This window comes from Oncorhynchus mykiss, chromosome 28 (assembly GCF_013265735.2).
Source record: "Oncorhynchus mykiss isolate Arlee chromosome 28, USDA_OmykA_1.1, whole genome shotgun sequence".
Classification (NCBI taxonomy): Eukaryota; Metazoa; Chordata; class Actinopteri; order Salmoniformes; family Salmonidae; genus Oncorhynchus; species Oncorhynchus mykiss.
Window position 1 is genome coordinate 35734285 of NC_048592.1, and position 13709 is coordinate 35747993.

Genomic DNA, 13709 nt, shown 5'->3' on the forward strand with positions numbered 1-13709 from the left:
GTGTAGTATACTGGACTGAAGTGTAGTGTACTGGAGTGTAGTGTACTGGACTGTAGTATAGTGGACTGGACTGTAGTATAGTGGACTGGACTGTAGTGTACTGTAGTATAGTGGACTGGACTGTAGTATAGTGGACTGGACTGTAGAATAGTGGACTGGACTGAAGTATAGTGGACTGGACTGTAGTATGGTGGACTGGACTGTAGTGCACTGTAGTGTAGTGGACTGTAGTATAGTGGACTGGACTGTAGTATAGTGGACTGGACTGTAGTATGGTGGACTGGACTGTAGTGCACTGTAGTGTAGTGGACTGTAGTATAGTGGACTGGACTGTAGTATAGTGGACTAGACTGTAGTATAGTGGACTGGACTGTAGTGCACTGTAGTGTAGTGGACTGTAGTGGACTGTAGTGTAGTGTAGTGGACTGTAGTATAGTGGACTGGACTGTAGTGCACTGTAGTGTAGTGGACTGTAGTGTAGTGTAGTGGACTGGACTGTAGTGGACTGGACTGGACTGTAGTATAATGGACTGGACTGTACACTACAGGACTGGACTGTACACTACAGGACTGGACATACCTACAAGAAAGAGAAGAATAAAGACAAAACACACGCTGGGTAATGTACAGGAGATGAAAAACCTGACTCTGTCAGCACAGAGACATGGCTACCTCCTCCCCTGACCTAACAGAACAGGCTACTCTGTCAGCACAGAGACATGGCTACCTCCTCCCCTGACCTAACAGAACAGGCTACTCTGTCAGCACAGAGACATGGCTACCTCCTCCCCTGACCTAACAGAACAGGCTACTCTGTCAGCACAGAGACATGGCTACCTCCTCCCCTGACCTAACAGAACAGACTACTCTGTCAGCACAGAGACATGGCTACCTCCTCCCCTGACCTAACAGAACAGGCTACTCTGTCAGCACAGAGACATGGCTACCTCCTCCCCTGACCTAACAGAACAGACTACTCTGTCAGCACAGAGACATGGCTACCTCCTCCCCTGACCTAACAGAACAGACTACTCTGTCAGCACAGAGACATGGCTACCTCCTCCCCTGACCTAACAGAACAGGCTACTCTGTCAGCACAGAGACATGGCTACCTCCTCCCCTGACCTAACAGAACAGACTACTCTGTCAGCACAGAGACATGGCTACCACCTTCCCTGATCTAACAGAACAGGCTACTCTGTCAGCACAGAGACATGGCTACCACCTCCCCTGACCTAACAGAACAGGCTACTCTGTCAGCACAGAGACATGGCTACCTCCTCAGAGAGACAGACAACCCTCTAATGACTGCATATCACACTAGTGAGAAAGGAGGGAAAGAAAAGGAGAGAGGGATGGATGGAGAGAGAGGGTACAGAGGAGGGTGTGGGTGCGTCCCAACACAAAAGTCATTCAGCAGCACTTCATCAATGACCTCATGGTTCCGCATTCAATAACGTGGGCTGTGTGTGTGTGTGTGTGTGTGTGTGTGTGTGTGTGTGTGTGCGAGACAGAGAAAAAGTGACAGTCATGATCTGAAGGGTTGAGCAGACACACAGACCATAACAGATAGACACAAAAAATATAGCTATGCATAGCCTAGCCTAGCCTAGCCACAATCACTGCATCTGTTGAATGAATGGTAGATGACAACAACTATACTGCCAGATGGGTACCTGGAACACACACACACACACACACACACGATACATTAGCCTGGTGGCGTTCTTTATATTCAGGGTTAAATACAAAAGCACTAGACTTCAACAAGATACTATCACATGAACAGAGATCTGAAAGCATTTCTTTAAAATCAGTCGACTTGAAATACTTACAATACTTTCACCTACAATCCAAATAATGACTCATAAGTAATAGAATACAGGACTTGAAAACACACACACACTTCCTGCCATGTCATAATGAAGGCCTCGTGTTCTCTACTGATGAGTAATTAGGCAGCAGTGTTGTCAGAAAACAAAGTGACCATCGCTCCATGATCGGTGTGGGTGTGAAGTGAACTACCTCCTCGTCAACGCTGGGCAGTCGCTGGTAGTCCGATGTCTCATCCAGTCGCTGGTACTCAGCCATCTCTCCCATGGCAAAGTCCAACACCGTCAGTCAGTCATCTCTCCCATGGCAAAGTCCAACACCGTCAGTCAGTCAGTCAGTCAGTCAGTCAGCCATCTCTCCCATGGCAAAGTCCAACACCGTCAGTCAGCCATCTCTCCAATAGCCTCAGTCCAGTGGTTTCCTGGTCCACCTTGGGCTGAGAATCACCAATCCAGTGTGTGTTCTGGCGAACAACAGACAGGCTATTCCTCGTCGTAGCAGTCAAAGATATCCCCTTCTTCTTTTCTGTAGACAGTTCTTGGGTTTCATTCAAAAAGGGGATGTTGTGGTCAGCCAGCCATAACAAGTGACCAAGTTTTTTTGATTAGGTACACTAAGAAAAGGACAGGAGCGGTAGGATTGTCCTCTTCACAATGAACATTCCTCTGGGAATGTATTGGCTGGTTGGCAGGTTGAGTCAGGTTCTGTGGAGGGTTTCCCCTATATGTGGATGTAGCAGGAGTCCAGCTATGTTGTTGATTGGTGTTGAGGATAGCCTTGTAGACAGGTGTCGTCAAAGGGTGGCGGATCCTCGTTTATTTCCATCTCTTCTAAATGACCTTCCAGTCCTGCTCTTCGCTCTCTCGCTTTCCTCCTCGCATCACAGGCTGTCACCGTCCGTCTCCCTCTCTCTTTCTGTCGCACGCTGCTTGTTCATTGGTCAATGCCTCAGAGCTGACGCATGCTGCACTAGTTCTCCCTCTTCTCGCTCAGTCGTTCTATTTTCACAGCATCCCTATGTCCGGCTTACCTTATTGCCTCATCTTCAAAACAAATACAGGAAGGCGGCATTGAAAAACAAGAGGATGTAGAATGCGTCTTTCACCCGAGTCCCGAGGGCTATTTTTCATTTTGTATGCATCTCCATCCTCCTAGTTTTTGAACAGCTGTCCACTCTGACCAGCAGCTTAGCACTGAGGAGAGGGAGAGAGAAACTGGGTGTGTGTTTTTTGGTGCAGTTTTAAACAGACTTCCTGATTGCTCAGTTGGAGCCCACGGTTAATCCCTTGTTGTTGTTGTTGTTGTCGTCTCTTTCCATCACAATGCTTATTTTTCTCCCAATTATTATTATTTTGCTCCAGCTGGTCGGCGATTTGATGAGTGGTCGCCTCCCCATTGCCACAGCGAGAGTGGAACCCCCCCTCCCCGGTCGTCGCCACGGGGATCTACAATCAGCGGTGGTCCTGAGAGGAGCAGCCAATGACGTGGCAGGAGGCCGACAGGGGCGGAGACAGGCATTAATGTGGATCACTAATCCTGCCATATAGGAGGGAGAAAAACACAGCCACGCTGGGCGGTGTGCGTGTGTTTGTGTGTGTGTGTGTGTGTGTGTGTGTGTGTGTAGAAAGCACCACTCTGCTATGGGAGGGGATGCCCCCCCCCATCTGGAGGCTAGCTGAGCTGACATCTGGATGAAAGGGGGAGTAGAGAGAGAGAACGAACGAATAAACGACAGAACAAGAGAGGCAGAAACTGTTTAATCTGCCGGCCTCCTGATTCTCTGTCCACAATCTAACCATGACAATAGAGTCATGGTCTCGATGGTACTGACCAAGGCATTAGCATTTGATCTCAATAACGGTAGCACTGAGGTTGTTAACTCTATCTTTCTCTCTCCATCTCTCTCTCTGTCTCTTAACGGTTTTGGCCGGTCTAGTGCAGTCCCGTTCCTGGGGCCTGTTATTCGCAACCCGCTTATCAGGCTTAATGCTCTCATCCCTTCTCCACCTCCACTGCTAAATCTGTTCCCTCCTGGCCCTGCACAGCGGGCACAGACACACACACACACACACAGACACAGAGACACACACACAGAGACACACACACACACACAGAGAGACACACACACACAGAGACACACACACACACACACACACAGAGACACACACACACACACACACAGAGACACACACACAGACACACACACACACACACACACACACAGAGACACACACACACAGAGACACACACACACACACACACACACACACACACACACACACACACACACACACACACACACACACACACACACACACACACACACACACACACACACACACACACACACACACACACACACATACACATTATTGCTGTTGCGTTTTCTTGTGATACAAATAAAATCAAATTCTTGGGCAAAATGACGATGATTCATTGATTTCCCTACCATTTAATGATGCTTGGGGCTTTGTCTGTTTAAGAATAAATCTAGGCGAAGCGATTCTAAAACGATTCACACAACAACACAGTGTTACAGACTTGGGACTAGAGGAATGCCCCAAATTCAAATCAACCCCTTCATGTAGGATCTGGGGGTCGATATATAATCAATTACAACTTAAAAATAACAAACAGGATTTTATTCCACAAGTTGTTTGTCAAGGTAAAGAAAGCAGGTCCAACCAGGTCCAGAATGAAGGCTAAAGACACACAGTTAAGAACGACAACCTGCCGACTCTTCACCCCTTGCTACGTGACTTCCTCTCCTTCTCTTACCTTTTCCTGAACGAGAGGCTTTGTTGTCCTGTCCCTGCAGTGTGGTAGTCTAGCGCCCACCCCCTCTCAGCAGCTGAATTCAGTGTGAGGGCAGCTCAGATGAAATGTCCTGTTGCGTAACAATCACATTCCTAAATGTTGGGAAGAGATGTTGGACGTACCGATTCCATGGTATATTGATATAGTTGATATATTAAACAACGCAAGATTCAAGATTCAATTATTAGATAGAATTCTTGCCACCAACAAAATGTTTAATATTTGGGGCATAAAATCATCGAAGCTCTGCAGATTTTGTTGTGAGGATACAGAATCAATAGACCATTTATTTTGGTGTTGCCCTCAGGTAGCCTGCTTCTGGTCTCAGGTTCAGGAATGGCTGAAAATGCATAACATTGATCTAAAATTGACCCTAGAAATAGTACTGTTAGGAGATCTGGAGAGACCGGGTCAGTCCATTAATAATACACTAATACTCTTAGTAAAAGTATTTATCTTCAATTCGCAATCTGTGGATTCTATTTGATTAGATAGATCGAAACTGTAACATCACAGCATAGTTGAAAGATATGTGTTGCATAGAAACCCGAAGAGGGTGGCCAACAGAGATAGATGGGATGGGCTGAGGGTGGTCAGCAGAGATAGATGGGATGGTCTGAGGGTGGCCAACAGAGATAGATGGGATGGGCTGAGAGTGACCAGCAGAGATAGATGGGCTGGCTGAGGGTGGCCAACAGAGATAGATGGAATGGGCTGAGGGGGGCCAACAGAGATAGATGGTATGGGCTGAGGGTGGCCAACAGAGATAGATGGGATGGGCTGAGGGGGGCCAACAGAGATAGATGGGATGGGCTGAGGGTGGCCAACACAGATAGATGGGATGGGCTGAGGGTGACCAGCAGAGATAGATGGGCTGGCTGAGGGTGGCCAACAGAGATAGATGGGCTGGCTGAGGGTGGCCAACAGAGATAGATGGAATGGGCTGAGGGGGGCCAACAGAGATAGATGGTATGGGCTGAGGGTGGCCAACAGAGATAGATGGGATGGTCTGAGGGTGGCCAACAGAGATAGATGGGATGGGCTGAGGGTGACCAGCAGAGATAGATGGGCTGGCTGAGGGTGGCCAACAGAGATAGATGGGCTGGCTGAGGGTGGCCAACAGAGATAGATGGAATGGGCTGAGGGGGGCCAACAGAGATAGATGGTATGGGCTGAGGGTGGCCAACAGAGATAGATGGGATGGGCTGAGGGGGGCCAACAGAGATAGATGGGATGGGCTGAGGGTGGCCAACACAGATAGATGGGATGGGCTGAGGGTGGCCAACAGAGATAGATGGGATGGGCTGAGGGTGACCAGCAGAGATAGATGGGATGGGCTGAGGGTGTCCAACAGAGATAGATGGGATGGGCTGAGTGTGACCAGCAGAGATAGATGGGATGGGCTGAGGGTGGCCAACAGAGATAGATGGGATGGGCTGAGGTGGGCCAACAGAGATAGATGGGATGGGCTGAGGGTGGCCAACAGAAATAGATGGGATGGGCTGAGGGGGGCCAACAGAGATAGATGGGATGGGCTGAGGGTGGCCAACACAGATAGATGGGCTGAGGGTGGCCAACAGAGATAGATGGGATGGGCTGAGGGGGGCCAACAGAGATAGATGGGATGGGCTGAGGGTGGCCAACACAGATAGATGGGCTGAGGGTGGCCAACAGAGATAGATGGGATGGGCTGAGGGTTGGGATGTGGAATTGGAGATACAGTGCCTTGCGAAAGTATTCGGCCCCCTTGAACTTTGCGACCTTTTGCCACATTTCAGGCTTCAAACATAAAGATATAAAACTGTATTTTTTTGTGAAGAATCAACAACAAGTGGGACACAATCATGAAGTGGAACGACATTTATTGGATATTTCAAACTTTTTTAACAAATCAAAAACTGAAAAATTGGGCGTGCAAAATTATTCAGCCCCCTTAAGTTAATACTTTGTAGCGCCACCTTTTGCTGCGATTACAGCTGTAAGTCGCTTGGGGTATGTCTATCAGTTTTGCACATCGAGAGACTGACATTTTTTCCCATTCCTCCTTGCAAAACAGCTCGAGCTCAGTGAGGTTGGATGGAGAGCATTTGTGAACAGCAGTTTTCAGTTCTTTCCACATCAAGATTCTTGATTGGATTCAGGTCTGGACTTTGACTTGGCCATTCTAACACCTGGATATGTTTATTTTTGAACCATTCCATTGTAGATTTTGCTTTATGTTTTGGATCATTGTCTTGTTGGAAGACAAATCTCCGTCCCAGTCTCAGGTCTTTTGCAGACTCCATCAGGTTTTCTTCCAGAATGGTCCTGTATTTGGCTCCATCCATCTTCCCATCAATTTTAACCATCTTCCCTGTCCCTGCTGAAGAAAAGCAGGCCCAAACCATGATGCTGCCACCACCATGTTTGACAGTGGGGATGGTGTGTTCAGCTGTGTTGCTTTTACGCCAAACATAACGTTTTGCATTGTTGCCAAAAAGTTCAATTTTGGTTTCATCTGACCAGAGCACCTTCTTCCACATGTTTGGTGTCTCCCAGTCTTCCACTCTTCCATAAAGGCCAGATTTGTGTAATATACGACTGATTATTGTCCTATGGACAGAGTCTCCCACCTCAGCTGTAGATCTCTGCAGTTCATCCAGAGTGATCATGGGCCTCTTGGCTGCATCTCTGATCAGTCTTCTCCTTGTATGAGCTGAAAGTTTAGAGGGACGGCCAGGTCTTGGTAGATTTGCAGTGGTCTGATACTCCTTCCATTTCAATATTATCGCTTGCACAGTGCTCATTGGGATGTTTAAAGCTTGGGAAATCTTTTTGTATCCAAATCCGGCTTTAAACTTCTTCACAACAGTATCTCGGACCTGCCTGGTGTGTTCCTTGTTCTTCATGATGCTCTCTGCGCTTTTAACGGACCTCTGAGACTCTCACAGTGCAGGTGCATTTATACGGAGACTTGATTACACACAGGTGGATTGTATTTATCATCATTAGTCATTTAGGTCAACATTGGATCATTCAGAGATCCTCACTGAACTTCTGGAGAGAGTTTGCTGCACTGAAAGTAAAGGGGCTGAATAATTTTGCACGCCCAATTTTTCAGTTTTTGATTTGTTAAAAAAGTTTGAAATATCCAATAAATGTCGTTCCACTTCATGATTGTGTCCCACTTGTTGTTGATTCTTCACAAAAAAATACAGTTTTATATCTTTATGTTTGAAGCCTGAAATGTGGCAAAAGGTCGCAAAGTTCAAGGGGGCCGAATACTTTCACAAGGCACTGTATGTGAGAATGCTGTTCATTGACTACAACTAAACACTTCCCTCTGCAACTGGATCCTGGACTTCATGACAGGCTTTCCCCAGGTGGTAAGGGTAGGTAACAACACACCTGCCACGCCGATCCTCAACACGTGGGCCCCTCAGGGGTGCATGCTTAGTCCCCTCCTGTACTCCCTGTTCACCCACGACTGCGTGGCCAAGTACGACTCCAACACCATCATTAAGTCTGGTGACGACACAACAGTGGTAGGCCTGATCACCAACAACGATAAGACGGCCTATAGGGAGGAGATCAGAGATCTGGCAATGTGGTACCATGACAACAACATGAGCAAGACAAAGGAGCTGTTTGTGGACTACAGGGAAAGGAGGGCCGAACACTACCCACTCACATCGATGGGGCGGTAGTGGAACGGGTCGAGAGTTTCAAGTTCCTTGGGTTCCACATCGTCAACAAACTATCTTCGTATAGGTCCAAAAGGCTCCATAGCAGCTTCTACCCCCAAGCCATAAGATTGCTGAACAATTAATCAAATGGCCACCCAGACTATTTAAATTCATAACCCCCCCCCCCCCCCCCCCCCTTTGTTTTTACACTGCTGCTAATCGCTGTTAATCATCTATGTATAGTCATTTTACCCCTACCTACATGTACAAATGACTTAGTCTAAACTGTTGACTCGGTACCGGTACTGCCTGTATAGTTATTTTATGGTGTTTAATTTTGTTTTAGTTTATTTTGTCAATATTTTCTTAACTCTATTTCTTGAACAGCATTCTTGAACGGCATGTGACAAATAACATTTGATATAGCCGAATCCACTATAATGAAGGGGTATCCAAATACCTTTGTATGCACAGTGTATAAACTCTAGATTGCTGGTGCTATGTATTGGCTAATGAGAGGCTTTGAAGACACCGGTCGGCCATATTGGGAGTATTTCAATTAAATGTTTCAACGACATGTATTTCATAAATATAAAATACTGGGGCAGTAACATTAGGACTTTCCAAAAATTATACTTTCAGGAATTACTGAATATATTTTTTTACATTTTTATGTTTAGCTCACATAAAATAATTTCAAAGTATGAATTAATAAATGCTTTTCTATAGCTCCCAAAATCTGATGATGTTGGTGGGGGAGTACCAAGATGGCTTTAGAACAGTAACCACTAATCACTGAATAAATTATCTGTGTGTGTGAGTGTGTGTGTGTGTGTGTGTGTGTGTGTGTGTGTGTGTGTGTCACCTCTTCCAGTCAAAGATGACCTGCTGTTGACTTAGTGGATGACTTCATCCTTGAGGTTGAGATCACAAGACAGTCTACTATATGAATCACACTATGGATTGTTAACAGAAGCTAACTGGGCTAAAGACACAGGTCATTGCAGTTTACAAAGAAAAATAGCTTTCTCGGAAGAGAAAGGGAGGTAGTACTGATGGTAATACTGGGAGAGAAAGGGAGGTAGTACTGATGGTAATACTGGGAGAGAAAGGGAGGTAGTACTGATGGTAATACTGGGAGAGAAAGGGAGGTAGTACTGACGGTAATACTGGGAGAGAAAGGGAGGTAGTACTGATGGTAATACTGGGAGAGAAAGGGAGGTAGTACTGACGGTAATACTGGGAGAGAAAGGGAGGTGATAAAGTGATACTGCCAAAGTCTTAATGTGTCATTTCTACTCTAGAGGCACCTAGAGGTAGGTGCAACCAGCAGAGATTATAGGGTAGAAACCCTAGAGGTAGGTGCAACCAGTAGAGATTATACGGTAGAAACCCTAGAGGTACAGTAGGTGCAACCAGTAGAGATTATAGGGTAGAAATCCTAGAGGTACAGTAGGTGCAACCAGTAGAGGTTATAGGGTAGAAACCCTAGGAGGTAGGTGCAACCAGTAGAGATTATACGGTAGAAACCCTAGAGGTAGGTGCAACCAGTAGAGGTTATAGGGTAGAAACCCTAGAGGTAGGTGCAACCAGCAGAGATTATAGGGCAGAAACCCTAGAGGTACAGTAGTTGCAACCAGCAGAGTTTACAGGGTAGAAACCCTAGAGGTAGGTGCAACCAGCAGAGATTATAGGGCAGAAACCCTAGAGGTAGGTGCAACCAGTAGAGATTATAGGGTAGAAACCCTAGAGGTACAGTAGTTGCAACCAGCAGAGTTTACAGGGTAGAAACCCTAGAGGTAGGTGCAACCAGTAGAGATTATAGGGTAGAACCCCTAGAGGTAGGTGCAACCAGTAGAGGTTATAGGGTAGAAACCCTAGAGGTGGGTGCAACCAGCAGAGATTTGAGTAGAAACCCTAGAGGTACAGTTGAAGTCGGAAGTTTACATACACATAGGTGGGAGTCATTAAAACTTGTTTTTCAACCACTCCACAAACTTCCGACTTCACCTGTAGGTGCAACCAGTAGAGATTATAGGGTAGAAACACCCGTGGTGCTGTGATAGCGCCAGCTGGTCTGTACTATCACAATATTTTTCACATTTTTGACAGTATGATAGCATTTTATGTTTTTGAATAATACATTTCTTAAAATGCTTTATGAGTAACTCATGACCCTGGAGTGGCAACACATACTGTTCTAAGTGATTGCAATGGGGCTTTCTCCATTCTGATCGTTGTATACTGTTCAATCCAACTTCAAACAAAAAATACATTTTCATAGATTTCTATCTAGGCCTTGTGAATTGGTGAACTGTTGGAATCATGGAAATTGAATGATTATTGTAACACTATAGTTGGAATATAGTGGGAAGCACCTTGAATACATTGTTTGACATGACAAATAAATAAGCCAGGGTAGGAACCAAAGTGTTGGTCAGTGTTTCCAGGTAACCCTAATTAGATGTTACATTACATGTTATCTTACCGGACACACTGTTTTCACGCCACTTCGATACAGCTACGACCGAAAGTAATTTCATAGCAGGTTAGGAGAGCATTTTCGCTAACCGTAACCCTTTTCCTAACCTTAACCTCAGTCTCCTAACTTACTATGTTAACTGTCCTAACCTGCTGCGTAAGTTCTCCTAACCTGCTACAAAGAAGTCACTTCCGGTCATAGCTGTATCAAAGTGGCATGAAAATAGTGTTTCTAGTTTTCTTACCTCATGTAGATAACACATTCATACGTCGCCTTATTCCTCTCTGATTTAAAAGACACCGTTTCACAAACAACATGCTTATCTAGGCCAGGTACTAGCCTGGGCAACCGCTAGTGGGCTTTATGGATTCTCCACTATCGTCTGGGCTTGATGTGCGCAGCCGGTAATACACTTGTGTCCCCCGGCTGTCGGTTAGCACATTACACATTCAGGCTGCAAAGGCTTCAATTTCCTCCTAGATTTAATGGTGAGAAGGTGAAAAAAATGAAAAAAAAGTCAAGTGTATATTTCTTTCTGAAACACCATTTACCACCACGTGGCTAAGGCCTAGGAATGTTATTCCCAGATGTTGCGTATCGCCTTCAGCCAATCAGCTTGCACCCCTGGCTGAACGCTGTGAGTCTGTGAGGTATGGCCCAGTCATGAATAAAGCCAATATACTGCGAGCTTCCAGACAGCTGTGTGGCATATCCATGCACAGAGCAAGGAGCTGAGTGAGGAGGGAGAGAGAGAAGAGCCAGGTCATAAAAACAAACACAGAAGCTGTGTCACCGGTCACAACTTGCAGACTTGTTTACGTGTTGCTGTGCGTTTTGTTGCCAACCTTACTTTGCTACCTGACAACTTTACGGTTTTTACTTTTTAATTACGGTTTATATTTTTGTTTTTTCCCCTTACTCAAGTTTTTTTCACTCCGGACGCTTTATCTGGACGTGGTTCGTCAGGACCTCCAACAGCCGAAGCTAAGTAGTAACATTAACATGATGCCTTCTAATTGCAGTCGCTGTACTCATAATATACAGGAGAACGATCGCCTTACGGCGAGGATAGCTGTGCTACAAGCCCAGCTTCAGACGCAATCGTTAGGCAAGGGTAATTTCAGTGTAGGAAAGGATGAAACGACGTCTGTGCCACCAGTAAGTACAGATAGTAGTATAAATCCCCTCGCACAGTCCCCGCAGCCGGACAACTTTCTCACGGTTTCTGGAAGGAAATGCTGTAGGAACGCTCAACTGGTGTCGCTCATTCAGCCATCAGAAACTTTCAACCGGTTTTCTCCATTAAGCAGTGAGTCGGAGTCTGAGGCCGAGCCTTCTCGTCTCTACTCCTCCCGTTACGGGGTCTGAGAAGCCGAAGCTTCCCACCATTAGCTCTGACAAATTGAAAACCCTAGTCATTGGCGACTCCATTACCCGCAGTATTAGACTTAAAACAAATCGTCCAGCGATCATACACTGTTTACCAGGGGGCAGGGCTACCGACGTTAAGGCTAATCTGAAGATGGTGCTGGCTAAAGCTAAAACTGGCGAGTGTAAAGAGTATAGAGATATTGTTATCCACGTCGGCACCAACGATGTTAGGATGAAACAGTCAGAGGTCACCAAGGGCAACATAGATTCAGCGTGTAAATCAGCTAGAAAGATTGTAAATCAGCTAGAAAGATGTGTCGGCATCGAGTAATTGTCTCTGGCCCCCTCCCAGTTAGGGGTAGTGATGAGCTCTACAGCAGAGTCTCACAACTCAATCGCTGGTTGAAAACTGTTTTCTGCCCCTCCCAAAAGATAGAATTTGTAGATAATTGGCCCTCTTTCTGGGACTCACCCACAAACAGGACCAAGCCTGACCTGCTGAGGAGTGACGGACTCCATCCTAGCTGGAGGGGTGATCTCATCTTATCTACCAACATAGACAGGGCTCTAACTCCTCTAGCTCCACAATTAAATAGGGTGCAGGCCAGGCAGCAGGCTGTTAGCCAGCCTGCCAGCTTAGTGGAGTCTGCCACTAGCACAGTCAGTGTAGTCAGCTCCGGCTATCCCCATTGAGACCGTGTCTGTGCCTCGAACTGGTTTGGGCAAAACTAAACATTGCGGTGTTTGCCTTAGCAATCTCACTAGGATAAAGACCTCCTCCATTCCTGTCATTATTAAAAGAGATCATGATACCTCACATCTCAAAATAGGGCTACTTAATGTTAGATCCCATACTTCAAAGGAAATGATAGTCAATGAACTAATCACTGATCACAATCTTGATGTGATTGGCCTGACTGAAACATGGCTTAAGCATGATGAATTTACTGTGTTAAATGAGGCCTCACCTCCTGGTTACACTAGTGACCATATCCCCCGTACATCCCGCAAAGGCGGAGGTGTTGCTAACATTTACGATAGCAAATTTCAATTTACAAAAATTCAATTTACGCAGGCCATATACAGCGTTCCTCATTGAGTTCCCTGAATTCCTATCGGACCTTGTAGTCATAGCAGATAATATTCTAATTTTTGGTGACTTTAATATTCACATGGAAAAGTCCACAGACCCACTCCAAAAGGCTTTCGACTCAGTGGGTTTTGTCCAACGTGTCTCTGGACCTACTCACTGTCACAGTCATACTCTGGACCTAGTTTTGTCCCATGGAATAAATGTTGTGGATCTTAATGTTTTTCCTCACAATCCTGGACTATCGGACCACCATTTTATTACGTTTGCAATTGCAACGAATAATCTGCTCAGACCCCAACCAAGGAGCATCAAAAGTCGTGCTATAAATTCACAGACAACACAAAGATTCCTTGATGCCCTTCCAGACTCCCTCTGTCTACCCAAGGACGTCAGAGGACAAAAAACAGTTAACCACCTAACTGAGGCACTCAATTTAACCTTGCGCAAT

At 45.9% G+C, this 13709-nt stretch overlaps 1 protein-coding gene across 3 annotated transcripts in view; it reads right to left on the reverse strand.

Moving 5' to 3' along the window:
- The window catches only part of LOC110508241 (activated CDC42 kinase 1), a 116485-nt gene that overhangs the window by 70369 nt on the left and 32407 nt on the right, over positions 1-13709 (reverse strand). Inside the window, exon 1 of one of the 3 annotated variants that reach the window (XM_036966282.1) lies at positions 2026-2832. The exons of the other annotated variants lie outside the window; for them this stretch is intronic. Within the exon in view, the coding sequence (XP_036822177.1) occupies positions 2026-2100 (75 nt within the window). The 5' untranslated portion in view covers positions 2101-2832. Of the gene's footprint in view, positions 1-2025; positions 2833-13709 lie in introns of those variants that run through there. 3 annotated transcript variants of the gene reach the window in all.